Source organism: Nothobranchius furzeri, chromosome 13, assembly GCF_043380555.1.
Source record: "Nothobranchius furzeri strain GRZ-AD chromosome 13, NfurGRZ-RIMD1, whole genome shotgun sequence".
In the NCBI taxonomy this organism is placed as follows: Eukaryota; Metazoa; Chordata; class Actinopteri; order Cyprinodontiformes; family Nothobranchiidae; genus Nothobranchius; species Nothobranchius furzeri.
The window spans coordinates 60,760,194-60,786,135 of record NC_091753.1 but is presented as its reverse complement, the minus strand read 5'-3'; the positions used below and the strand labels follow the sequence as shown (position 1 = coordinate 60,786,135).

Genomic DNA, 25,942 nt, shown 5'->3' with positions numbered 1-25,942 from the left:
TATTAAAAACACAAGTAAACAGATGGCGAGCATTATTAAGATAATGCTAAACAAAAATACTCTCAAAAAGGTTAACATTAAAAGAGCAGTTACCAACATTAAAAACACCTGGTTAAAACTTATTAAAAGTTTCACCAAAACAGAAGGTGTTTCTAAATCTACAAAGTTGATAAAAGTCCTAAAACTATTCATTGACATAAAACACCTGGTTAAAACTTATGTTAAAAGTTTTACCGAAACAGAAGGTGTTTCTAACTCTACAAAGTTGATAAAAGTCCTAAAACTATTCATTGACATAAAACACCTGGTTAAAACTTATGTTAAAAGTTTTACCGGAACAGAAGGTGTTTTAAAAACCAAAGTCAATAAAATTGCAACAAACGAAGTTAACCTTAAAAACCAACGAACACAACTAGGTGACATGCACAAAAGATCCATGTGGATCACTCAGAGTTAAAACTACCAAAGTTAAAACTTCAACTCAAAGGGGCTGAAAACAAAATGAGGCCTGGAGAACAGCAGAACCCCTGCACTACTGCCTCCCAGACTACTGAAGGCACAGCCTTTTTATCCTAGGTGTGGCTCATCAGGAGGATTCAGCTCAGCTGTGCTCCTCAGCAGCCTGGAAGAGAGGAGGAGGAGGGGCGGTGTCCAGTCAATCACCAGAGCTGGGTGATCCTGGCTGCTTTTTCCCCCTCTTCAGGCTGGCAGCTGTGACAGACATGTAAGAAGAGTTTTACCAAGAACCTCAGAAAACACGCCTTGCGTCAGATATAGGAGTTCTGATTTGTGGAACAGAAAGCATTGTGTCATGATATTAGCTTAACCTTGTCATCGTCATGTGTCTGAGTGTGTGAGCTGTCAGAGATAGTGATTGACTTATTAAATCTTAAAATATCAAAATATTTCATTTGAAATATTTTCAAACTTCAGTAATTTAAGCACAGATTAATTAAAACATTTCATTGTATTCATATAACATTTGCTAATTTCATTTCCTGATTAATTGACTCATAGGAGCTGAAAACGTTCACATTATTCAGAGAGTGGGCACTCATGTGGCGTTATCAAAGAAGGGTTTGTTTGGGAACACAGGCTGACATCGAGTTCCTCCTTACATGTCAACAAGGTTGCAGTATCCTTCTGGGCTTGTAGGAAGATAGAGTGAAAAATCCACCTTAGAGGATGGAATTAGGTCTTGCAGATGACCAGTGGCATGTAGGTCAATCCGTAGGTGAAAGTTGACCATTTGTGGACATTACACTACGTGTGGCCCAAAGACCATTCATGATGATGAAAATAAATGGAAACTCTTCACTCATCTGGACATTCGTGACCAAGGTCGCTCTTTGGAGAAAGGCCTGTAGGTGGGGCATGTTGGAAAGCACCTGGCTGCCAGGATATTATCAATGGAGTCTGGCCGGGCAAAGCTCTTATGGCAGGGGCATTCAATTCCGGTCCTGGAGGGCCGGTATCCAGCACGTTTGAACTGTTTCTCTGCTCAACACACTTGATTCAGAAGTTGAATCATCTCTGCAGAGCTCATCAGGCTTTATAGAAGGCTGTTAATCACCTGCTGATTGAAATTAGGTGTGTTGAAACTGAGTTGAAACTAAAACATGTTTATGTTTATGTTTTTGTATTTAGCAGACGCTTTTGTCCAAAGCGACTTACAAGTGATAATCGGCATGTTGCCCTTGAGGCTAACAACAACAACAACAACAACAACATTGACATCAGTCATGGAGAGGAGGGAACAAGGAGTGGACAGTAGAGAGGGGGGACGGGTGCAGGGAGGGTGCTAGTTTAGAAGATGCTCTCTGAAGAGCAGGGTCTTCAGGAGTTTCTTGAAAATTGAAAAGGAAGCTCCTACTCTGGTAGTGCTTGGAAGGTCATTCCACATTTGTGGAACAATGCATGAGAAGAGTCTGGATTGTCCTGAGCGTGGTGTAGGCACTGCTAGCCGACCATCCTGTGATGACCGGAGCGGCCGGGCCGAGACGTAAGCCTTTGCAAGAGGATTCAGGTAGATGGGAGCCGTACCGGGTGATGTGTGCTCTTTCTGGCTGATTGAAGACCAGACGTGCCACTGCGTTCTGGACCATTTGAAGAGGTCTCACAGTACAGCCTGGAAGACCTCCAACACATGCTGGTTACTGGCCCTCCAGGCCTGGAATTGAATACATCTGTCTTACAGGATACATCGATGGGGCTGAGTTTTCAAGTGACCACTACCTAGTGGTGAATTGGTTCTGATGGTGGGGAAGGATGCTCGTATGACCTGGCAGGCCCACATCTGGTTGTCTCCTGTCAGAAGGAGCTTTAACTCTCACCTCCTCCAGAAACTCATCGCAGGGGAGGAGAGGAACATTGACCAGAGCTGTGGTCATCAAGCTGAAGAAGAAATTTTATTGGGTCTTTCAGGTCTGTGGAACCCAGACGCAGCTGGTAGGTATCGGCAGTCCAAGCAGAATGTGGCTCAGGTCGTTGCTGAAACAAAAACTCAGGCATGGAAGGTTTGCATTATATATGGGTGAGACAGTATGCTCCTGACTTTGACTCGAGACATTGTGGGTCCGCATAAAGTACACATGTTGAATGTTGCCAGTGTATTATTTTGTTCATTTCTGGATTTTTTTCAGCCCCTTATGGTCACCAATGTACTTTTAAACCTGTGCTGTCATTCAGTTTCTTGCTCATTGCTCTTTTGTTCTTACTTGTCATCTTTTTTTGTCCTCTGAAGACAAACTGTGGTGGAAGGGTAAGTAAACTCTTGAACTCCAATAGTGGCTGCAAAGAGGATTTCTTAATGACTTTTAGTACTACATGCATGGCATCAGAAATAAAGAAGCATGCAGAAAAACACCATTGCATAAACTTCATGTATGTTGCTTGTGTGTTACTGTCTCATGGAGTCTGGGCTAGTATGACTGAAGGTGTCATGTTGTTGCAGAATAAGATAAACTGCTTTAAAGAAGAGACCTAGTAGCATATCTCAGACTCACTGGTAACTAAAGTCAGCCCGGCAGTCTGAGGGCATGCTGTTGTGTCATACATGGTTGGTTGTTCCCTTGTGACACTCTGATATGGTCTCATTGTCATCCTTTAACACCTGAGACATGAGTGAGCTCATCTAAAACCTCTGTTCTCTATGTCCAACAACACCCAGCAAAACGTCTTTGACTGGGTTTATATTTTAATCTTAATTCATGTTTAAATTTGTGCAGATTAGCAGAGGATTTGACTATATAAGCATGTTTTCTATGTAACATACATCTGCATTCTACATTGTTTTCGTAGTATTTTGACCACTTGGTGAAGCAAGTTTTAGTCCCGATATCTTATATGCATTTCTATTTTTCTTGGAGGGGACTTTTAACAGTTTACATAATATTTATTGTGCAGGAATTAAACTTAAACCAGGTTAGAGTTGGAGAATGAAAGGGTTCTCTCCTTTGGAAACCGAGTTAATCAACACTTAGGTGAGAAGGTAGCAGAGGACTGTGCCTGCCCTGTAACCAAAGGGTTGCAGGTTCACAGTCCGCTAAGTCTGTAGTTGTGTCCTTGGCGACGGCACTTCATCCTTCTTGCCTGCTGAGGGCGCTGATTGTGTGGCAGCCTCAATTTTGTCAGTGTGGCCTGGGGGATCTGTGGATACAGTGTAGCTCATCTTCATCAGCATGTGTATGTGCACATTGGTGATTGTCATATTATAAAGTACCTTGGGGAGGTTGTCGGTCTGTAGTACATGCTATATACCTCCATTTTTTTCTGCCTTTTATCAGGTAAAAACTGGCCTGTGAAAACTTTAAACTCCCCTGCTGATCAAGCTGTCCAATAGACTTGAATTTAATCAACATATTTAAGCATTTTGCCCTGAAGAGTCAGCATTTTAAATACTTTTGTTTCTTTGTTGGTTTCCAGACTTATACAGGCTCCATCCTGGTGGCTGTTAATCCTTATCAACTGCTGCCAATCTACTCCGCAGACCAGATCCGCCTCTACACCAACAAGAAAATTGGTGAAATGCCACCTCACATCTTCGCCATCGCTGACAACTGTTACTTTAACATGCAGAGAAACAACCGAGACCAGTGCTGCATTATCAGGTTGGAAATATCCAGATATTAAACAAGATATTGGATCAGTCAACTGATAAAAACAAAAATGTTCTTCACTTTTGTCACAACAGATCAGTTTTTCACAAACCCCTTTTTCTAACCCTAAACCTTGTTCAACAGTGGAGAGTCTGGAGCAGGAAAAACTGAAAGCACCAAACTGATCCTGCAGTTCCTGGCAGCCATCAGCGGTCAGCATTCCTGGATAGAGCAGCAGGTCTTAGAGGCCAACCCCATCCTCGAGGGTAAGAGCTTTCTACAGTTTATTGGCCCTGATGTTTTCTTTTAGTAAAATTGCTAAAGTTTTAATTTACGGTTTTGAAGAATTATACCTCTTTTGTAGAATATCAATGGGTCTTTAAACTTATTATTGGTATTTTAAAGCTTATTTATTATTTAAACCTTTTTGTTCTTCTGTGAACGTCTTGTTCAAGTTCATGCGGTAGCATTGACCTTTGCACCAAGGAATGAACTAGGATGGTAATTCAGCCCTGAAATATCTCTGTCTGCGTGGCCAGGTGAATTCACATGGGTGGGATGGGTAGTACTGTCAGAAAAACCATCTGAATAGAGTTCTCTGAGCAAGGAGAGGAATGACGTTGCTGCATTGCACATTCTCCAGAACTCACAAATGGCCAGTCCGTCCCTGTTTGCACCTACGTCACATGATCATGTAGGTCCATGTTGGTCGTCTACAGTGAAAAGCTAAAGGGGCATTTTGGTTTGTAAACGGGAACACCCCCTCCTTTTTATTCGCCCCTGAAATGTTATTTCACCTCTGATATTTCAAAGTAAGATTTTTTCTCCACTCATCTATCTGTTCCCAGTCCTTTTATTCAATTCAATTCAATTCAAAGATACTTTATTAATCCCAGAGGGAAAATAGAGTTTCAGTACACACAATTCTGAGATCAGACATACAGACATAGACACATGACAAGAATTGGTGACTGTGGTCATTCACAACCCGAGTCGCGCTACCTTAATAGAGGTCAGAGGGTTTATATGAGGATTGGGTCAGGTGGAAGAAAAAAGACACTTCAGAGTTACCCTCCACAGGGAGGGCAGCTTTGCTCTGCAAAAAACTCCTCAGACAGAAATGCAACAGACTTCCGACATTACACAACATAAGTGTCCACTAGGTGGGGTGATAGGGTTGGGGACTCTCCTCACATCAGTGCGTGCAGCCACGATAAGCAGCGCTCGTCACCTCCGTTTGGACAGGGGAGGGAGGTCGTTGGGTTTAGAGAGCACAGTGACTCCTGGAACGATTCAGCGGCCTTCACAGCTTGCAGTCCCGCCCAAGCCAGGATAGGGAGACAGAGTTGCCATGGCGACGGCATCATTCCATATTTCTTCTGCGGGGGGGGGGGGGGGGGGGGGGGTTCAGCCTCACAGGCTCAACGGCACCAGATTCGGATAAGAAATTTTTTTGGGGGCCAGACAGAGATAATTTCCTCTCTGTCTTAGAGTTACGCTGGCCCTCAACCTCTCAAAAACCAATAATGGCGTAGATTAATCTATCCCAATTTGTGCTGATTTGTCCACTCGCTCCTTGATCGCATCCATCTTTTGTGCCAACACATGAATCTCAGCCAAAGTTCCAAGCTTATGACTCATCTCAACAATTATGAGTCTGTGAATTCACAGCGCGGTGCAAACCATCTCTGAGCTCTGGGAGTGAGCTAATATTCCTCGAAAGCTCGTTACTTTTCCGGTAAGCCAGGTATCCGCTCAGGCCAAAGAGCAGGAAACCTGACACCAACACCACGAATGTCCACACGTCTTCAGAATCCTCTACAGACAGCTGAGAGAGGCAGATCAGGTTCCACTGTTTCCAGGAGTCCATGATATGACCAGCTGGCTCTGTCCCAGAGGGGCAGCTGGGAGCCCCTTCTCCTGTTCTCATCGTTGAAAAATGTTGTCAATCGCGTTGAGAGACCAACCGACCAGGTCCATTTTTAATAATTTCCAGTTTCCAGAAAAAATGTAGAAGCACCGTACACCCAAAGACAGACAAAGAGCCTTGGGTTAAGATAGGGAGGAGAGGGGGAAAACAGCATCTGTACTCTCCAAGAGCCGGAAGAAGATGTTTACATCTTAGGTGTGTTCTTGCTGTGCGTTACTTCTAATTCCATGTTGTCGTTCTTTTTTAAAACACAGAAACAGTTTTGTTACCTGTTATTGACGCTACAGTTTTGCCTATGGCTGCCGGCTTCTTCAGGCTGACGTGTCACTTCCTTCTCCGTTTATCTGCGGGCAGCAGAGGACGTCAACGGGCAGTCGCCCTCTACTACTGCGGGCAGTAGAGGGCGACAACGTCCTCTACTGCCCGCAGTAGAGGACGTTGTCGCCCTCTACTGCCCGCAGATAAACGGAGAAGGAAGTGACACGTCAGCCTGAAGAAGCCGGCAGCCGTCGGCGAAACTGTAGCGTCAATAACAGGTAACAAAACTGTTTCTGTGTTTTAAAAAAGAACGACAACATTGAATTAGAAGATGTTTACAGTTATTGATCATCTGTGCTCGGCCTGCTCTTTCATTTTGTGTTACCGGTTTGATGTGAGTGCGCTCCAAGCTCTCCGAACCTGAACTTGCGTTTAAGTCCCACCCCCTGCTTTATCTGCAGTTTATGCAAATATTAAACTCGAAATGGGAGGCTGTGAATAAGGTGGGACACAGACTTTTCTCCTCTATTTTGGGCTGTCTCATGAGAAATGCCCCCAAAGCGCCACAGCTAGACAGTGGCATTTCAAAATAAAGTAGAATTTAAACGTTTCTTGATAATTAAATTATTTTCAAACTTTGATTATGGCTAGTATAAGTGCACAAATATAGGCTATATATTTCATGCCTGTTTTACAATAGTGTACAGGTTACGATTTGTTAGGGGTGGACTTTTATGTTGAAGGGGGTGTTCTTGCCTGGTTGTGTGGAGAGTTTTGGTTCGGTTGTTTAGAAAGAGAAAACGAGCTAGTTTGAATGGAGATTTTTACTTTGTTTTACCTGGAGTTTAGGTGTGGGCTGCAGCCAACAGCAACCCGGAATAAAGATCCGAAACATAAAGAACAAGTAGGAGTGTCAGGGGCTTGCACAAACCAGCCAGAGAAGCACTGCTGATTCGACTTAAATAGTGGCTGATCAGACATCTCTAGAAACAAGAAGGAAACAAGTAACATACAATTAACACACGCTCACATAACTAACCAGGCTAATCGGTTCAGGTAACTCAAATAACTAAATCATTATTACAACCTCCCTGTCCATAACAGAAAATATCTACATAAAGCGAAACATAAACATGAGTCTCCCCTCCCCTGGAAGTAGGTAGATCCCAGAATTAACACATACATTCATAAACATTAGAAGACTGATTGTGTAAACATCAGTTGTGGGCTGCATGGTGGCGCAGTGGTTAGCACTGTTGCCTCGCAGCACGAAGGTTGCAGGTTCGAAACTCGGCTGCGGCCTTTCTGCGTGGAGTTGCGTGTTCTCCCCATGCATGCGTGGGTTTCCTCCGGGTACTCCGGTTTCCCCCACACATCACAACATGCCCTATAGGTTATAAATTGTAAGTCGCTTTGGATAAAAGCGTCTGCCTAATAAATAAACACAAACATAAACATCAACCAGTCATACTAGACAGAACACAGAAAACAAACATTACCAGAAGACCATACCCCTGAGCATGGACGTCACTAGGATTGAGATATAGGGGGGGGGGCTTAGCCCCAGGAGCTTGACCTTGAACATTTTTTGTCACACCCTGCAAAAACGTTTCCTTTCCTACCTTTGTGCATTTTCTCTCTTCTTTTTATAAAAAATAACACTTAATCAGTTCATTAGTGGGGTTTATGTTGAAGAAAGATTTTATGTAAGTCCATTAAAAATTAGATATGTTATATTTCCAAATAAAGCTATTCATTTCAGTCTACTGCACTTAACAGGGGGAAATGTTGCAGTCACTTATTTAATTTGTTTAATTAAATTAATTTAATTATAAATGTTACTGAAATGTGACAATAAAGAACAAATGAATAATTATCAAACTTTTATTCTGCCAAATGAGTGTGCAGTTGACAGTTTTAATATATGAATAACACTGCTATGATATGGAATAAAGGAGTATGTAATTAATAATTACAAGACAAAATAACAGTATATATAAAAAATATCCAGCAAGTAGTAGAACTTATAATACAAAAAGTCAACTATACAGATACAACTTGACATAAGGTTGCAGGTCAGATGATAATTATAGTTATTTTTTTTTCTCAAGTTCTCTTACCTGTTCACTCCTAAACAGAAAACTGTTCAGTTTTGCTTGGGAACTTTGTGCTCAGGTAAATGCTCATAACGGTGCGCTCGCCCCTGTTTTCGCTGTAGATCACTGACCTTGACTATGCAGATCTCCTCAGCATCAACCACCTGGTCTCTCTCCTGCTCCTCACTCACTCTCTTAAAAAATCTTCGTATATCCATCTAGCCAACACATTGAAAAACATTTTCAATTTCTAATGCCAAGACAAATGCTACTATACCATTCAGTTTTCACTCACAATAACTGAAACAGCCATAGGTGGATAGATGGTACAGAATATGGACAACTGTTTGTCAGGCTGATCAGACTGGATGAAGGAGACGAACAAGGTGAGACGTTTAACAGTTTTATTATTTCTCTGGTCGTATCTCAGTGAGGAAGAAACGATGACTGAGATGAGAAGCCGGTCACGGCGTCTTCCATATATAGCCTTGCTTGGCTGTGACGTGGAGGGAATCCCCGCGAGGAGCACGCTGGGAGCTCCCCACAAGGGGCATGTCGGGAGTTGTGGTCCGAAGGTCAGCCGGGAGATACCTGAGTCCTGACAGGACCCCCCGGTCCAGGGACGGCTCCAGAAGTCCCAGCGCGACCCCGGCGGACCCAGAAGTCAGAGATCAGGGAAGGGTCCAGGATGGACCGAGCCGGCTCCCAGGAGCGTTCCTCGGGGCCATAGTCCTTCCAGTCCACCAGGTACTGCCAGCCCCGACCCCTGCGGCGAGCGTCCAGGATGCGCCTGACGGTGTAGATAGGCTCACCGTCGAGGAAGCGGGCAGGAGGCGGCGCCGGAGCCGGAGGCGGGAGAAGGGAGGACTCTACGTAGTGCTTGAGCCGGGAGGTATGGAAGGTGGGATGGATGCGGAGAGTAGCCGGCAGCCGCAACCGGTACGTGACCGGGTTGATGACCCTTTGGATGGGGTATGGGCCGAGGAACCGAGGGGCGAGTTTCTTGGACCCGGCACGGACCCGAAGGTCAGCCGTGGACACCCAGACCTTGTCCCCAGGAACATAGGAGGGACCAGGACGGTGTCGACGGAGATGCTGGTGAGCATAGCTGGTGTTAGCTCTGGTTATGGAGGCTCGTGCTTTGATCCAGGCGCTCTTGCAGCGTCTCACCATGGCTTCCGCTGCCGGAACGGCGACCTCGGGTTCTTGGTGGGCAAAGACCGGGGGCTGGAAGCCATAGCAGACCTCGAAAGGGGACAGCCGAGTGGCAGATGAGGTGTGAAGATTGTGGGACAGCTCCGCCCAGAGGAGGTATTTAGGCCACTGCGAGGGTTGAGCCGAGACAAAACAACGAAGGTACCGACCCAGCTGTTGGTTAGCCCGCTCCGTCTGGCCATTGGTCTGCGGGTGGTAGCCTGAAGATAGACTGACCGATGCTCCCATCAGCCGACAGAAAGCTTTCCAGAACCGGGCCGTGAACTGGGGCCCCCGATCCGAGACCACGTCGACTGGGAACCCGTGGAGGCGCACCACGTTCTCCAGGAACAGTTCCGCTGTGCGTTGGGCTGAGGGGAGACCCGGAAGGGCGATGAAATGGACAGACTTGGAAAAGCGGTCTGTAACCGTCATGACAGTGTTGAGGTTATTGACCGGCGGGAGACCCGTGACGAAGTCCAGCCCCACGTGGGACCAGGGGCGGCTGGGCACCGGAAGAGGTCGGAGGGCACCAGCCGAGGCCTGGTTGGGGTTCTTGGAGCGGGCACAGACGTCACAGGCGCTGGTGTATTCTTTCACATCCCTCGCCATGCCTGGCCACCAGAGGGCTCGCTGGAGGAATTTAAGAGTTCTGGAGAAACCAGCGTGGCCAGACAGGCGTGATGAGTGGGCCCAGGACAACGCCTCGCTGCGACAGGCCGTGGGGACATAGAGGCGACCCGCGGGGGTCTCTGGAGGCGCGGGGTCGTCCCGGAGGGCGTTCTGGATAGCTTCCTCCAACGGCCACCTCAGTTGGCCCAGGAAGCGGTGTTCCGGGAGGATTGGCGCTGGCTCGGACGAGGGCGTGGAGTGGGTGAATTGGCGGGAGAGGGCATCCGCCTTCTGGTCCTTGGCTCCCGGGCGGTAGGCGAGATGGAAGTCGTAGGGTTCAAAGAAGAGGGCCCAGCGAGCCTGGCGAGGGTTAAGCTGCTTGGCAGATTTAATGTGGGTCAGGTTCTGATGGTCAGTCCAGATCGTGAAAGGCCGAGTGGTGCCCAGAAGCCACTGCCTCCATTCCTCCAATGCCCATTTTATGGCCAGTAACTCACGGTCGCCCACACCGTACTTCTGCTGGGTGGTGGAAAACTTCCTGGAGAAGTAGGCGCAGGGATGGAGCCTGTCGTCGGGCCCGCCTTGAGACAGGATGGCGCCGGCGCCGACGTCAGAGGCGTCGACCTCGACCACAAAGGGAACTGCAGGATCTGGATGGCGGAGGATCGGGGCCGAGGTAAAGCGGGTGACCAGGTGGCGGAAGGCCCGAATGGCGTCGGGAGTTAGACGAAACAGCTGGCCAGGGGAGCCTGGTCGAGTGAGAGAGGTGAGAGGGGCTACGAGGGTGCTATAGTTCTTTATAAAACGGCGGTAAAAGTTGCAGAAACCCAGAAAACTCTGCAGTTGTTTCAGGCTGGTTGGCAAGGGCCAGTCCTTCACCGCCTGGATTTTCTGAGGGTCCATGGTTATCCCTTCGTCCGAGATCATGTAGCCCAGGAAGGATATGGACTGCTGATGGAAGGAGCATTTCTCGGGTTTACAGTACAGGTTGTGGTCCAGGAGCCGGGTCAGGACGGCGCGAACATGATGGATGTGTTCGGCCTCGGATTTGGAGTAGATCAGTATATCGTCCAGATAGGCGAACACCTACCGTCCCAGCATGTCGCGGAGGACATCATTAATGAGACGTTGGAAGACAGCAGGGCTATTGCATAGTCCGAAGGGCATAACCAGGTACTCCCAGTGGCCGGTGGGTGTTATGAGCGCGGTCTTCCACTCATCCCCGGCCTTTATACGGACCAGACTGTAGGCGCTCCGGAGATCCAGTTTCGTAAAGATCCGTGCCTGGGAGATGGCATCCAGAGAGGTAGTGAGGAGCGGCAGAGGATGGCGGTCCTTGACCGTGATCTTGTTCAGACCCCGATAGTCTATGCAGGGGCGAAGATCGCCTTCCTTTTTCTTCACGAAGAAGAAGCCAGCGGCACCTGGAGAGGAGGAGGGTCTGATGAACCCCTGCTGGAGGGCCTGGGCGATGTATTCTTCCATCGCTTTGGTCTCGGGAGGGGCGAGAGAGAAAAGGCGCCCGCGGGGAGGACTGGTTCCGGGTAGCAGCTTGAGCTCGAAATCATATGGCCGGTGAGGTGGCAGGGAGGTGGCACGCCGCTTGTCGAACACCGCGGCCAGGTCCCGATAGGGCAGCAGCAGGTGGGGCGGTGTGGAGCCGGGGCCCCCGTCCGGAAGACCCGCCGAGGATGGAGGAGGAACGAGGTGGGTCTGGCACGAGGTCCCCCAGCCCAGCAGGCGGTTCTGGGACCAGGAAATATGAGGGTCGTGGAGACGGAGCCAGGGGAACCCCAGGATTAGAGGAGAAGAGGGAGCAGAAATGACCAGGAAATGGAGGGTCTCCTGGTGGCCTTGGGTGATCATACGGAGTGACTGGGTTCGGTCTCGGACTGGGTAGGGTTGGAGAGGCCTACCGTCCACCGAGGTCACTGGTATAACTCTCTCCAGGGGTTGTAGGGGGATCCGTAGGCGTTTTGCCAGATCTAGGTCCATGAAATTGTCCGCGGCCCCCGAGTCCACCAATGCGTTTACGTGGAGTGAGGCCTCACCATGGAGAAGGGTGACAGGAATAAGGAGACGGTTAGTAGCGACAGGGGTAGAAGAAGACCCAGACTGAGCGACCCCAATACTCAGTGGGGCCCCCCTTTTCCCGATCGTAGCGGGCAGTCCAGGCGTCGGTGGTCGGGAGAGCCACAGTAGGCACAGAGGCCCTCGCGCCACCGTCGTTGTCTCTCCTCGGGGGGAAGGTGGCCGAGCTGCATGGGCTCCTCCGCCAGCATGGGTACAGGAGCTGGCGTGGGTGAACGAGGGCGAGGCACCGGCGTCCTGGGTGGACGCGTGGATAACTTGGGTCGAACCAGAACCCGCTGGTCGATGCGCAGCGCCAGATCAACCACCTCATCCAGGGTCTGAGGCAGCTCCCTTCCCGCCAACTCATCACGGATGTAGGGTGCCAGCCCCTCCAGGAAGGCGGCCCGCAGAGCGGAGTCATTCCACTGCAGCTTGGCGGAGATGGTGCGAAACTCCGACGCATAAGCGCACACCGAGCGTTCTCGCTGGCGGAGTTTGAGAAGGCGTGTCTCTGCTCCCACTTCGCTGCTGGGGGGAACAAAGGTCTTCCGGAGAGCGGACACAAACGCAGCATAGTCATTGCAGGCAGGGGATTTGGAATTGTAAAGCGCAGCAGCCCACTCCGCGGCGCGTCCGGAGAGCAGGGAGGTGAGATGCGCCACTCGGGAGCGCGCAGATGGGTAGCGTCCAGGTTGGCACTCGAACTGCATGTCCAGCGTGGCGAGCAGACCATCGGGGCTCCCCGTCTCCCCGTTCCACCTCTCCGGCAGGCTGAAGTGGGGCTCCTCCCTAGGAGCAGAGCGGGTTGGCTGCTGGAGTGCAGCGACCTGTTGCTGCTGATCGTTTGCCTGTTGTTGGAGAGCCGTGAGAGCCGTGGATAGACGCAGGGTGTGGTCGGACAAGGAGTTCACCTTGGTGTTGAGCTGATCTACCATGGAACGCAGCTGCACGTTCTCGTGGCGGAGACGATCGATCTCCGTCGAATCTACTCGGATCTCAGTCATCCTGTCAGGCTGATCAGACTGGATGAAGGAGACGAACAAGGTGAGACGTTTAACAGTTTTATTATTTCTCTGGTCGTATCTCAGTGAGGAAGAAACGATGACTGAGATGAGAAGCCGGTCACGGCGTCTTCCATATATAGCCTTGCTTGGCTGTGACGTGGAGGGAATCCCCGCGAGGAGCAAGCTGGGAGCTCCCCACGAGGGGCATGTCGGCAGTTGTGGTCCGAAGGTCAGCCGGGAGATACCTGAGTCCTGACACTGTTAGCCTAATATAGCCTATGCTTGGTTGCTCATGATGATGGCATTGTCCATAACGTCACATTAAGCTGCCAAAATTTATGTTAAAGTTAGACGAGTACAATATCTCCTTTCTTTCCCATAAGTAAACATAGGAAATATTAAGCAACTGACAACCCACATGGAAAGAATTCATATAAACATATTGGTTTTAATATATGTTTTGATATAGCTTTTGAATATATGTGACATATATAAAACTGGCTGTTTACTATATTATAGATACATATATGTACCTATAATATAATATATATATTATAGAAAAATATATAATATAGAAAAATGGTCAATAATATACACATTCGGCCATATTCTGATTCAGGTTTTTAGTGTGGAGTGATTTTTGTGCCACCAACTGGAGCGTGCAGTGCTAAATCTGCAAGAGCACAACCTGCTCTGCAGTCGTGTGCAGCCCTCTCTCTGCATGCTCAACTCCGTCTCTGCCTGCACAAATCTCCCTGTTGTTGCTCAATTTGCAATTTACAAAGCAATGTAGCCTCTCTGTCAGCCAATCAGACAGCTCTCCATTATGCAATCAAAGCATGTCCAGAAAATACTGCCAGGAAAATTGCACTTTTTTCAGATAAAGAGGACTTTATATAATTATATTTAATTAGGTTGATTAAACCTCCTCTTTTCCTGGGACATTCACTGTTCACTTCCTTTTACACATCAAGGGATCATTTATGTCGGACCAAACTGAGAAGAAACACTTCATATGTTGAAATTAAAAGTCCTCTTTAACTGAAAAGAGTGCAATTTAACAGTTTTAGGAATGGGCAATGTGTCTTTTCTGGAAGTCAAATATGGTCACTCTAATCATGACACATGAATTACAACAAAGTATTTTGCATGCAGTGGATGGTGACTGGTAGCTAACCAGCAGCAGAAAGCAGTTTAATAAGCTGTTAAATGGGTGTTTTTCTGTAAAGCAGTATTTCCTGGACATGCTTTGATTGGATAAAACAGAGCTGTCTGTGATTGACTGTTGGAGAGGCTACTTGTTGAGGAGAGCAGGGAGAGATTTACATGTGCAGAGACAGAGTTGAGCCAACAGAGAGGGCGGCAGTTACTGCACACAAGCGCAGAGCAGTAGAGCCCTGCACTGAAGCCCGACGGCCCTCGGGCCGGGCTTCGGGCCAACGACTGTGCAATTACCTCAGACACGGGCCGGGCGCCTTTATTTTTAATCGAATTCATAAAAAAAATGAAACACAAACGCAGCAGTAGAGCCCTGCGCGGGACTGTTTTCTTCATCCCGCTCCTGCCCGCTCCCGCTGAATTTCTGACCATTACCGCCTGCAACTGCAACGTGTGTGTTACACTCCCGCCCGCACCCGCTGTGTGCATGTCTACTCCCGCCCGCAACCGCAAAACTCAGAGAAATTATTACCTCACAATAAAAGAGATGTGTTGAGTTTGCGTCCTCTCTGGTCCTGGAGAAAACATGTCACAACCCGTGGCTCTTCCATCCATCTGATGCGGCTCTCTGTGCTTGTAAAATAATGAATGGATATTTAAATAAAATGCTTTATATTTTACTGAATTATATTTATATCTGTAAGCTAATTCTATGTAAAGATTGACGATTGTCTGCGTAAACCTGAACAGGTCCAACCCAGTCTTACTGTGAGACCGGGTTGACGCGTCACGCTTGTGCGTAATTATATCGGCGCTTTCTGAGCTGAAGATGCGAGATTCTGGGCTTCTCCTCAGACGGCTCCTGGATGTGTCGCCAAATTGGAGACAGGAACAAGCGCTATTCAGCCAAAGTTTCATCATCAGGGAACATTTTCTAAGTGACAAGTCACTCTGAGGGACCGGGTTTGGAAAACACTCGCTTCAGTGGGAGGAACCTTCCCGCATGCGCTCTGGTTCTGCAACGCGCTCCAAGCCCCTCTCCATAACTTCAGCTCGCTGTGCACATATGCGCCGACAGCGAGCTGCGCTGAGCAGCTCAGATGTTCAGATGGGAATCTTTTAGCTACATCTGCGATGTGCGTAACAAATAAAATGTCAGTTCGTCTGCATGCGTCGGGGTAATTCTTTCTATTTTTCTCCGTCAAAATAAACGGTCAAATACGGGAACTGTTCGGTCAACACAAGCCCTGCTTTTGACTGTTTTGTTTTCTTGTGAAAATTGTTGGAAAGAGATAAAATTTAACTTGATTAACACCAGAGCCAGTGTGCCGTCATCTCCGTGACGGTAAATGAGGGAAAAACAAATTGATCGGATCCTGCACGTCTTTTAACACATTGGTCAGGATTGACGCACTTTGTTTTCATTTAGTTGGTTGAAAAAAAAGTCGGGCTCGGGTCAGGCCAGAGAATCCTGAAAACCTTTTCGGGCCAGGTCGGGCTGGGGCTCCACCCCCTCAGGCCGGGCCGGACACAGGCTCAGATTTTAGGCCCGTGCAGGGTTCTACAGAGCAGGTTCTGTTTGTGCAGACTCATTACTGTACGCTCAAGTTGGTGGCACTAAGTCACTCAATGAACTGGCTGGCTTGTTAATCATGTCACTTCAGGGGAGTTTTCCGATCATTTTACTTGACATCAAAGCTTTTCATTATGGTTTGCGGCATGTAAACATGCTAGTGGAGTTAGCATTACCATGTCGGTGCGGTAACATTTTCCTCTCTCTGAAGTCTGAACTATAACCTTGAAATGTTAACGGTGTGCTGCTGTTGCTGTCTTACCCTAATGTGATGTTGAGTGACTTACATGAGCGCTGAGCAGGGTTTGCTCATCGGCACATAGGTTTTGCTGTATCGCCCCGCCCCCTGACTTGTCAACAAAGCTGTCGGGGTTAAGGAAGTGGAGGAAGTCCTTTCTTGATAGTTCCTGTGTGCGACGGTGCAGTTCTATATTCATTAATTATTATTTCTGTTTCAGACTAAAAAACTCCTGTACCAGCTACACGTGTCGTGATTGTGTTGAGCATGTAGATGTGAACAAATTTAAAAAAAGTTAACTGAAAAAAAAATGATAGGGGGGGCTTGTGATTATTTTAGGGGGGCTAAAGCCCCCCCTAAAACGGACCTGACAACGTCAGCGCCCTTGAGGTGACAAGTACTGCCATCACATGGAGTCATTACAATATATTTAAAACATCTTAAAAATGTATTGTATAGGTGTGGCGGCTTTTATTTTGCCGTGGCGTTGTAACACGATCAATTAGTTTAGACTTATTTTGACAAATGTTTAGCAGGGAAAATTATGTATTTTGATGCCCATTCTGATTGGTTGGTGAGAAGCTACAATAACCCCTTTAAGGCGTTTCTATAGCCCAAGCAGAAATGCTCCACGGCTGGCTGGACCCTGCCCTGGCTCTCATCAGCTCAGAAGTAACACAGCATCACATGACCTCATTAATGACGTTGCATTAAGAAAAAGTAGATGTGTCTGCAGAAGGCTTCTTCCATTGTTGACACCAGGGTGTGACACCTTTGATAATGAGGACAAACAGCCATTTTTACCACAGTTTTGCTCAAAAACATCAGTTCAGTCCCTGTGATCCACTCGCTGTTCACCTCCTCTCTCCTCCTCTCCTGTGGGTTGGAACATGCACCTTCGCGCACCGGTGTGATGTCATCAGAATTCTGCTCGGACTCGGTTCCGTGTTTCAAATGTGTCTCCCTGCCGCTCCGAAGTGGCAAAATAAAGTTTAGCGCTCATAACAAGCGGATTCTCAGTGCTCTGCTCATAAAACAGAAGACCTGCAGGCCTCTGTGAGTTAAAACATCCTGATACTGTTCAGGTGTAAACATTGTGCTCCATCCCTGTGTTTGAACTCAGAAGATGCTTATTGATGCCACCGATATGTGATGATTTAGCTTGTTTCTTTATTTTACTCCAGAATAAGAGATTAAATTATTACTAAAGCAGTTCAATGTAGTTAAATTAGTCATGGTGTGTGCGTGTTTGCGTGCGTGAGATAGCGTGGTTTCATCAAATCCATGCATCCTATATCATGGTTGAAGTAATGGTGAACAAAAATAACTTCTATTTCATAAATGATGACCTCTCAATAGCTGTAATGGCTGACTCGAGCTGAGCGAGAGTTGGAGATGTGGCGTGGCTTCTTAACCCAAGCGCGGAGTGAACTGACGCCGGGTGGAGTGAGCACGCTGTTTAATCTAGGAGCCGGGTGCGCAGCGGTGTGATGAAACAGCTGAGCACGGCGGCTCCCACAGCACAGGGCTGACGTCTAAGAGCTGTCAGGTCTCTTAGATCTGGCTGATCTGGTTAACAAAGGCTGAGTGATCTGAGACGATCTGGTCTGGACTCTGTTCGGTTCGGTGAGAACGATGACTGAGTGATTCGGCGTTGTGTGGCACTTCTTTAAGTAGACTTGGCGGCGGGTGACGTGAACCGGAAGACTGGCGCTGGGGATGTTGGGTAATGGAGTTCGGATGGTCTGAGCGGCTCTGCAGTTCCTCCCTTGAGGAGGACGATGGTTGTGAGGGAGACTGCGTGACAATAGCATTTACGATAATGTTTTATCTGATATCGTACCTATCTTTGGTCTGGGGTGTTAGGTATTTATTGATATTATTGTTATTAATACCATTTTCCAATAAACACAAATATTCAATAATCAGATTTTGCAAAACCGGAGAGAAGAAAGTAACACACCAGCTGAGGGAGGTCGGTTTAGTCTCTCAACGAGCCCAAGCTCATCAAAAGGTTTTATTCACAGATGACATATGACATAGCACACACTAAAGATGACCACACCCACCCCTTCACCGACAGCAAACTTTCCCAGGTTCAGAGAAACACTCACTCACTTCACCAGGGAGTTTGTTGTGATAACAGAACTGCAGACATGCAAGGTCGACTTTTCCCTGCGGCAGGAGCCGGTTTAATCACACCAGATGGTTCCCAGACAAAATCATCTTCCATGCATTCAAAAATGTATTTACCACGTTAAATGTGAGTAAGGCTAATGAACTCTGTTTGAAAAAACAATACTATTAAAAAGTGAAGGTGAAAATCAGCTTTTTACCCAACATTTCCTCCCTGTTTTCAAATGGAGTTCACCTTAAACAACCATCATTACCACCGAACCCTGAGCTTAAAAACGTCATCAGTCCTCCCTGTGGAAACATAGGTCACCTTCAATGGGCAGCAGAATAAAACAGGAACAGCAAAACTACGATAAAGTGCAATTGAAGAATCAACAGCTAACACACCAGAAAATTAAAAAAAATGATATTGGAAAACAAACATGATCAAAAAGCCTTGATCACAATTATCAGATCACATTTATTTTTCACGGAGATCAAACATGATTACAAACATGATTAATTTATCAAACATAATTAATTTTAAGATGATCAAACATGATTAATTCTAAGATGAAAAATAAAATGATCAAACATGATTAATTTTAAGATTAACCGATTAAGAAAACATAACGGTAAAAATAAAAGGGTAATAAATCCACCTGAGTTGACTACCAATGGTTACGAGCCTGCGTTGTATAAGCCAAAACGAAACCAGGTTCATCAGGGGAACATATGAACTAAAACTTTATTAGGGGAAAATACGGACTAAGGCACCTGTCATGAGCCTGTCAACCATCCATTTACCTGTAACACAGCTGAAACTGAGTGAATCATGAACAAACATTGTTACAGAAGCCGATACCAATTTCTCTTCTTTATAAAAGCCAATCTATGAGGCACGGGAAGTGTCAGGGGGTTTCAGCATCTTCAATTGGGGCAGATTTGAGGGCCAAAGTCTTAGCAGCGGGGATGTATGTGGGACTGTAGAGGGGGCAGAGCAAAGAAGGTCACATTGGGGTGGTGTTGCACTTTCGTCGAGATGAAACAGAAGAATCCTAGTGGTTGGGCCGTCGAAGTGAGGGGCTTTGTGTTTATAGGTGGGGAAAGGCAACGGGTCATCACAGACCCAGACTCTCTTACTTCAGCTCAGGTGTCCTCGTAAGGACGCCCATCCTCAGCCAGCGTGAGGTGGGGGACAGCGAGCCAATCTGCACGTGTGAGCCACACCAGTTGTGTGGCAGGAGAGAGAGCCATTACGAGCAAAAGGCGTGTGTCAGCAACTTTGATGGTGTTATAGCAACATGAGATTCTGTGACAGTTGGGACGAAGAGGGGATGTCTTTTTGGACAGGGAGCCATGAAACCAGACGGGAGATTTGGGGTACTGGATCTGGACATGGTTGGAGGCAGGTCACAGCGTCGTGCGGACGGACCCAGGAGGGATCTCAGCCACCAGGTGTTGCTGCCGTTGTTCCTCCCAACTGCTGCTGTTTCCTCTCGTTTTGTCAGGTGCTGAGGGCCGGTTCCAGGGCAGAGTGCGATCACCAAACATCAGCAAAGGTGTCGTGGATGTATTCTGCAAGCTTAAGGCAGATCGTTTACTTATCTGCCATCCTCGGTGAGCCTGCATGGGGTTGGTCAGTCGTTGTGGCCCTCTCAGCAGTGTGCAGCAGTGGGAGGGATGAGATGAGTGACCTTGATGCCTCGTCCGGTAGCAGCAGGACCCCAGTCTCCTTGGTTTCACGGTCTGTGGCGAGAAAGCACAAAAGGGTCTGCAAGATCACTGTGGAATTTGAACTTTTCTTCAGCAACATCCATCCATCATTCTTTTTGATCAGTCAAGTTCGGACCCCCATTGGGCCGAGATTCACCAGAAATTAACCACCGCAATCCACATGTTATCATCCTAAGCTAAAATCGGGACCACACATCCATGTGAGGTCCGTATGCAAACAAAATACTGAGATGTACAGAAAATGCCCTGAGACATAAAAGCCTAGCACTATGTTCCCCCTGATCGTAATTGATTGAATAGCAAAAGATAAAATAATAAAAACAAACAGTGTCATAACAAAAGACCTGAGTAAGGTAACCCATCAATGGTTGACAAGACTCAGTTAATAGTAAGGTGTTAAGGTTTATGAAAGGTCCGAACACCTTTTTTGTAAAAACAGCAAGTCAAATCATTATAGTCAGAAATCCCAACCAGGGTAAAGAGTCTGCTTATGGCAAGAAACCAAGAAACAAAACAAAATCACAAATCAGGATGTCCTTCATTGTTTAAAAATCAGGCGACTTTAAAGTCAAAATAAAACACGTAAACACCAATTATAGAAAAGGTCTAGGACCGCATAACCCTAAACAACATGATCTAGTCATAACATGAAACCCTGTTATACGAAAATATGTCTCAGCAAAAGAAAAGGGCAGAGGTTGAATCGTTACCTCTCACAATTTACACTAAGCAAAACTAATAATCAGACCAAACAAAATAACCCAATAAAACAACATAGGATATGGTGAGCGTCAACCACGAATCCTGGAAAATCTATTTTCTAACGGGCCGGAATCACTGCATTCGCCCAGAGGGGACGAATGACCAAAACAAACAAAAAACAAAAAAGAAAAATCTAGCTCTCAAGAACCCAAAGATAGTCCAGGCTGGTAAGGGTTTGTTGGTAGAAGCCACGATTGCACTGCGTTGTGTACTAAAACCCACGAAAAATGGGCACAAGGTCCCACCGTAAAATTTAACAATAAAAAATTAGCTCATTACTCCAAAGAAAATGTCAAAGGTCAAACTGAAACCACTTCTTTCTAAAACATATCTAATTAGTCAAAACAGTAAAAGAAACCAGGTGGTCATATTGTGGTTTGGGTGTGTAGACTGTCAAAGTAAACATTCGGCTGAGAACCTTCAAACTTTCACAAGCGGAGTTGAGCTGCAGTTCTCATTTCAGTAGATAGCTAAGGATATTGTTTGTTGTTCGTATGAACCAGCCTGTACTGTGTTGTGCAGAATGCCAATAATCCAGTAAAAATAAACCAGAATATGGTGAGAAAACATCAGCCTATTTTGGAAATAGGCCCTAAATCAAAGAATATACATCAGATGGTCCCAATGGAAAGTTTAACTATATGTCTCATAGAATTAGCTCACTTCTCCACAGAAAATGACATGTTACAATTAAACCATATCTACTAATTAGTCTAACCAATGAAACAAAGTAGGTTGAAATATTTGTGCTGAGCTAAAGTTTGCATTCCATTAAGGAACAGCCTTACCAAGTGAAAATAGAGACCATCTTGAGTCCAAGTTGTAATTTTAAACTAAGTCCAGAAGCAAAAGGCATCTTTGGACGCAGATCAGCCGCCTCACAGCTAATCTGTTTCCACAGGAGCCGAGTCTGGCAAAACCAGAAATGAATACATCAAAGCTGTTTCAGTGAAAAGGGGCAAAAGAGTTTGTCATTTTACAACAGTAGTAAGGCACCGTCTTTACAGTTCTTCAATTAAATAGAGCAGACGCCATTTATGTGGTTTTGTACCACATTAACACAAAAGCATCATTTTACAATAATTTTCCCCTCTAATTCTGTAACTCGGGGTCAAATCCAGCACCAAAGAGAAATGTGCAAAGGTCTGGGACCTTTCTGCATTAGGGGGACTACTTAGGATGGGTTAAAAACTGCATCATCTGTTCCGTATCTGGGGTTTGGGGCAATCAACATGGTGTCCTGACTGGATCTGCCGTCACCTGACAGCAGTGTGTCCCAAAATACCGGACCGGAAATTTCTTTATTCTTTTTACTGAATTTATCGCTTGTTAGGTGGATATGTTGCAGTAAGGCGTGAGAGTCTGTGAGGTGAAAACTCTGCACCGTCAGATGCAATCCATTCAATATCCACGGAAACAAGGATCTTAGAACATTGGCTGAACATTGAAAGTCAGCAAGTCAATTATAAATCAAATCAAGTTAGGATGAACAGAAACACTGAAAAAGGTTATAGATTAATGTGTAACTCCGGCACCTAAACTGGGAGTTTGCTTTGACTGGGATTTTCTGGCTGGTGTTTACATGCCGGAGGTAGTTCAACTGAGATATTCGGCAGGATACCAAACAAATGATTCACCGCAGATGGTCGCTATCGCTCTACCATTTAATTCAGTACAAGCCACAATAGAACAATTAGTCAAACCAAAGAAAAATAAATTGTATAGAACAATTAAACCCAAATCCAATACCTACGTGGCTTGCAGGCCTTTAGGCGCTTGAAGGCTTTTATAACAAAAGAAAAACAAACCAAATGAAGATGTAAGGTGGCCACCATAAAACAACACAAGAAAAATGAAGCCAATGTGAGTCACCTCAGCTGTGACTTTCTTATTTCACTTCAGACTTCTAAACAGTTTAACAGAATATCAGATATCGGAGAGATCCATTATTTTGGAATACCCCATCGGTAGTTTTGAATGCAAACAGGCAGTGACAGTGTGTTTACTAGACTAAACGCCAGCGTACGGCCACCGTTTCAGCCGGCACTGCGTTAATTAGCTGCGGCTTTAACGCGGCGCTATTATATTATCATGTCATATCTCATAAATTCCAACAGTCTGCCGTTCAAACCGTATTACCACCGGCGGTGGACTTCCCACCGCGGGACGGACTGTGTCTCCCGCGACACAGACCTGATTAAAACCTTCCCATGGGATTTGATTTTCTGATCTGTCTTTCCGCTTATATTTCAAACGGAACCGACCCGGTCAGACAGCTGGACCTAGGGCACGGCTTAGCGGCTCCCGGATTCGACTATTCCAACTCTATTTCAAATGAACCGGATCCCCCCCCTTTGCTAAAACACAGGACGTCTCCCGCGTCTGGAAGGCAGACACATGCGTAAAACGCACTGCCAAATCAACCAGCTCTATATATGCACAGCTGCAAAAAAGAGGTACTCACGCACTCCAATCACTACTCCCCCCTCGCGGGGTGGACTCAACCCTCAGTCCGACACGCAGAGCCGTAGGCGGAAGATTGCCGGCAGGACTAACCAGCCGGCCGGTGAGGCAATGGAAAGCCCCCCGGGCTTTGAAGAGAGTGCGGTGCCTGTTCGGCCCCCTGGAGACGATCTCCCAGCTTCCGGCTCGCACGACGGCCATGGCACCAAAATGTTAGGTATTTTTATTTATTCAATCCAGGTGTACCTCAAAGAAAGTCCACAACACACAAGGGGGGTTAGAGATATTATTGTTATTAATACCATTTTCCAATAAACACAAATCAGATTTTGCAAAACCGGAGAGAAGAAAGTAACACACCAGCTGAGGGAGGTCGGTTTACAGGTGCTGGCCAGTAAATTAGAATATCATCAAAAGGTTGAAAATATTTCAGTAATTCCATTCAAAACGTGAAACTTGTACATTATATTCATGCAATGCACACAGACCAATGTATTTCCGATGTTTATTACATTTAAATTTGATATTTATAGGTGACAACCAATGAAAACATCAAATCTGGTATCTCAGAAAATTAGAATATTCTAAAGGCCAATGAAAAAATGTTTGTTTCTCTAATGTTGGCCAACTGAAAAGAATGAACATGAAAAGAATGTGCATGTATAGCACTCAATACTTAGTCGGGGCTCCTTTTGCCTCAATAACTGCAGTAATGCGGCGTGGCATGGACTCGATCAGTCTGTGGCACTGCTCAGGTGTTATGAGAGCCCAGGCTGCTCTGATAGTCGTCTTCAGCTCCTCTGCATTGTTGGGTCTAGCGTATTGCATCCTCCGCTTCACAATACCCCATAGATTTTCTATGGGGTTAAGGTCAGGCGAGTTTGCTGGCCAATCAAGGACAGGGATACCATGGTCCTTGAACCAGGTGCTGGTGGTTTTGGCACTGTGTGCAGGTGCCAAGTCCTGTTGAAAGGTGAAGTCTGCATCCCCATAAAGTTGGTCAGCAGCAGGAAGCATGAAGTGCTCTAAAACTTCCTGGTAGACGGCTGCATTGACCCTGGACCTCAGGAAACAGAGTGGGCCAACACCGGCAGATGACATGGCACCCCACACCATCACTGACGGTGGAAACTTTACACTGGACCTCATGCAACGTGGATTCTGTGCTTCTCCGCTCTTCCTCCAGACTCTGGGTCCTTGATTTCCAAAGGAAATGCAGAACTTGCTTTCATCAGAAAACATAACTTTGGACCACTCAGCATCAGTCCAGTCCTTTTTGTCCTTGGCCCAGGCGAGACGCTTCTTGCGCTGTTTCTTGTTCAGGAGTGGCTTGACACACGGAATGCGACACCTGAATCCCATGTCTTTCATGAGTCTCCTCGTGGTGGTTCTTGAAGCGCTGACTCCAGCTGCAGTCCACTCTTTGTGGATCTCCCCCACATTTTTGAATGGGTTTGTCGTCACAATTCTCTGCAGGGTGCGGTTATCCCTAGAGCTTGTACACTTTTGTCTACCACATTTTTTCCGTCCCTTCGCCTGTCTGTTAATGTGCTTGGACACAGAGCTCTGCGAACAGCCAGCTTCTTTAGCAATCACCTTTTGTGTCTTGCCCTCCTTGTGCAAGGTGTCAATGATTGTCTTTTGGACAGCTGTTAAGTCAGAAGTCTTCCCCATGATTGTGGTGCCTTCAAAACAAGACTGAGGGACCTTTTAAAGGCCTTTGCAGGTGTTTTGAGTAAATCAGCTGATTAGAGTGGCAGCAGGTGTCTTCTATATTCAGCCTTTTCAGAATATTCTAATTTTTTGAGATACCAAATTTGGAGTTTTCATTAGTTGTCACTTATGAATATCAAATTTAAATGTAATGAACATTGGAAATACATTGGTCTGTGTGCATTGCATGAATATAATGTACATGTTTCACGTTTTGAATGGAATTACTGAAATATTTTCAACCTTTTGATGATATTCTAATTTACTGGCCAGCACCTGTAGTCTCTCAACGAGCCCAAGCTCATCAAAAGGTTTTATTCACAGATGACATATGACATAGCACACACTAAAGATGAAGTGAAGGTGAAAATCAGCTTTTTACTCAACATGGGGGGTGTAACTTATCATGATACAAGCCTTTTAAAACATGTTAAAGTGCTAATAGAGCAGATAAATGCATGAGTTTAAAATTTAGCTTGTTATGTGACAGGTTAGAGCACAGTCTCATGTTAGAGTTTTGTCATGAAAACATTGAGATACCTCACATGCTGATGGCATCATTTCTCTAAATAAAGAACAATTTTAATCACAATTGAAACCTACAATCCTAGAAAAGCCTCATGCAACCAGTGTGCATGTCCTGTTCTCACTGATTGGAAGAAAAGCCTTCCATCAAACTGTGTGTGTGTGTGTGTGTGTGTGTGTGTGTGTGTGTGTGTGTGTGTGTGTGTGTGTGTGTGTGTGTGTGTGTGTGCACGCATCAGGAGCGAATTGTGAACTGGCGTGATTTTGCACTACTTAGATGTAGCCATCCTTACGCGGACAAAAATGTAACTAAGTAACTTTTACTTTGAGTATATTTTATGTACGATACTTTTTACTTTTACTTGAGTAAAAATTTAGGCAAGTACTTTTACTT

The 25,942-nt window shown here is 46.2% G+C and overlaps 1 protein-coding gene across 1 annotated transcript in view; it reads left to right on the top strand.

Annotated features, from left to right (window-relative positions):
* myo7aa (myosin VIIAa) overlaps window positions 1-25,942 on the top strand; it is a 184,608-nt gene that overhangs the window by 36,185 nt on the left and 122,481 nt on the right. Inside the window, exons 4-5 of the mRNA XM_070543727.1 lie at window positions 3,925-4,109; window positions 4,242-4,363. Coding sequence (XP_070399828.1) covers window positions 3,925-4,109; window positions 4,242-4,363 — 307 coding nt within the window. The remainder of the gene's footprint in view (window positions 1-3,924; window positions 4,110-4,241; window positions 4,364-25,942) is intronic.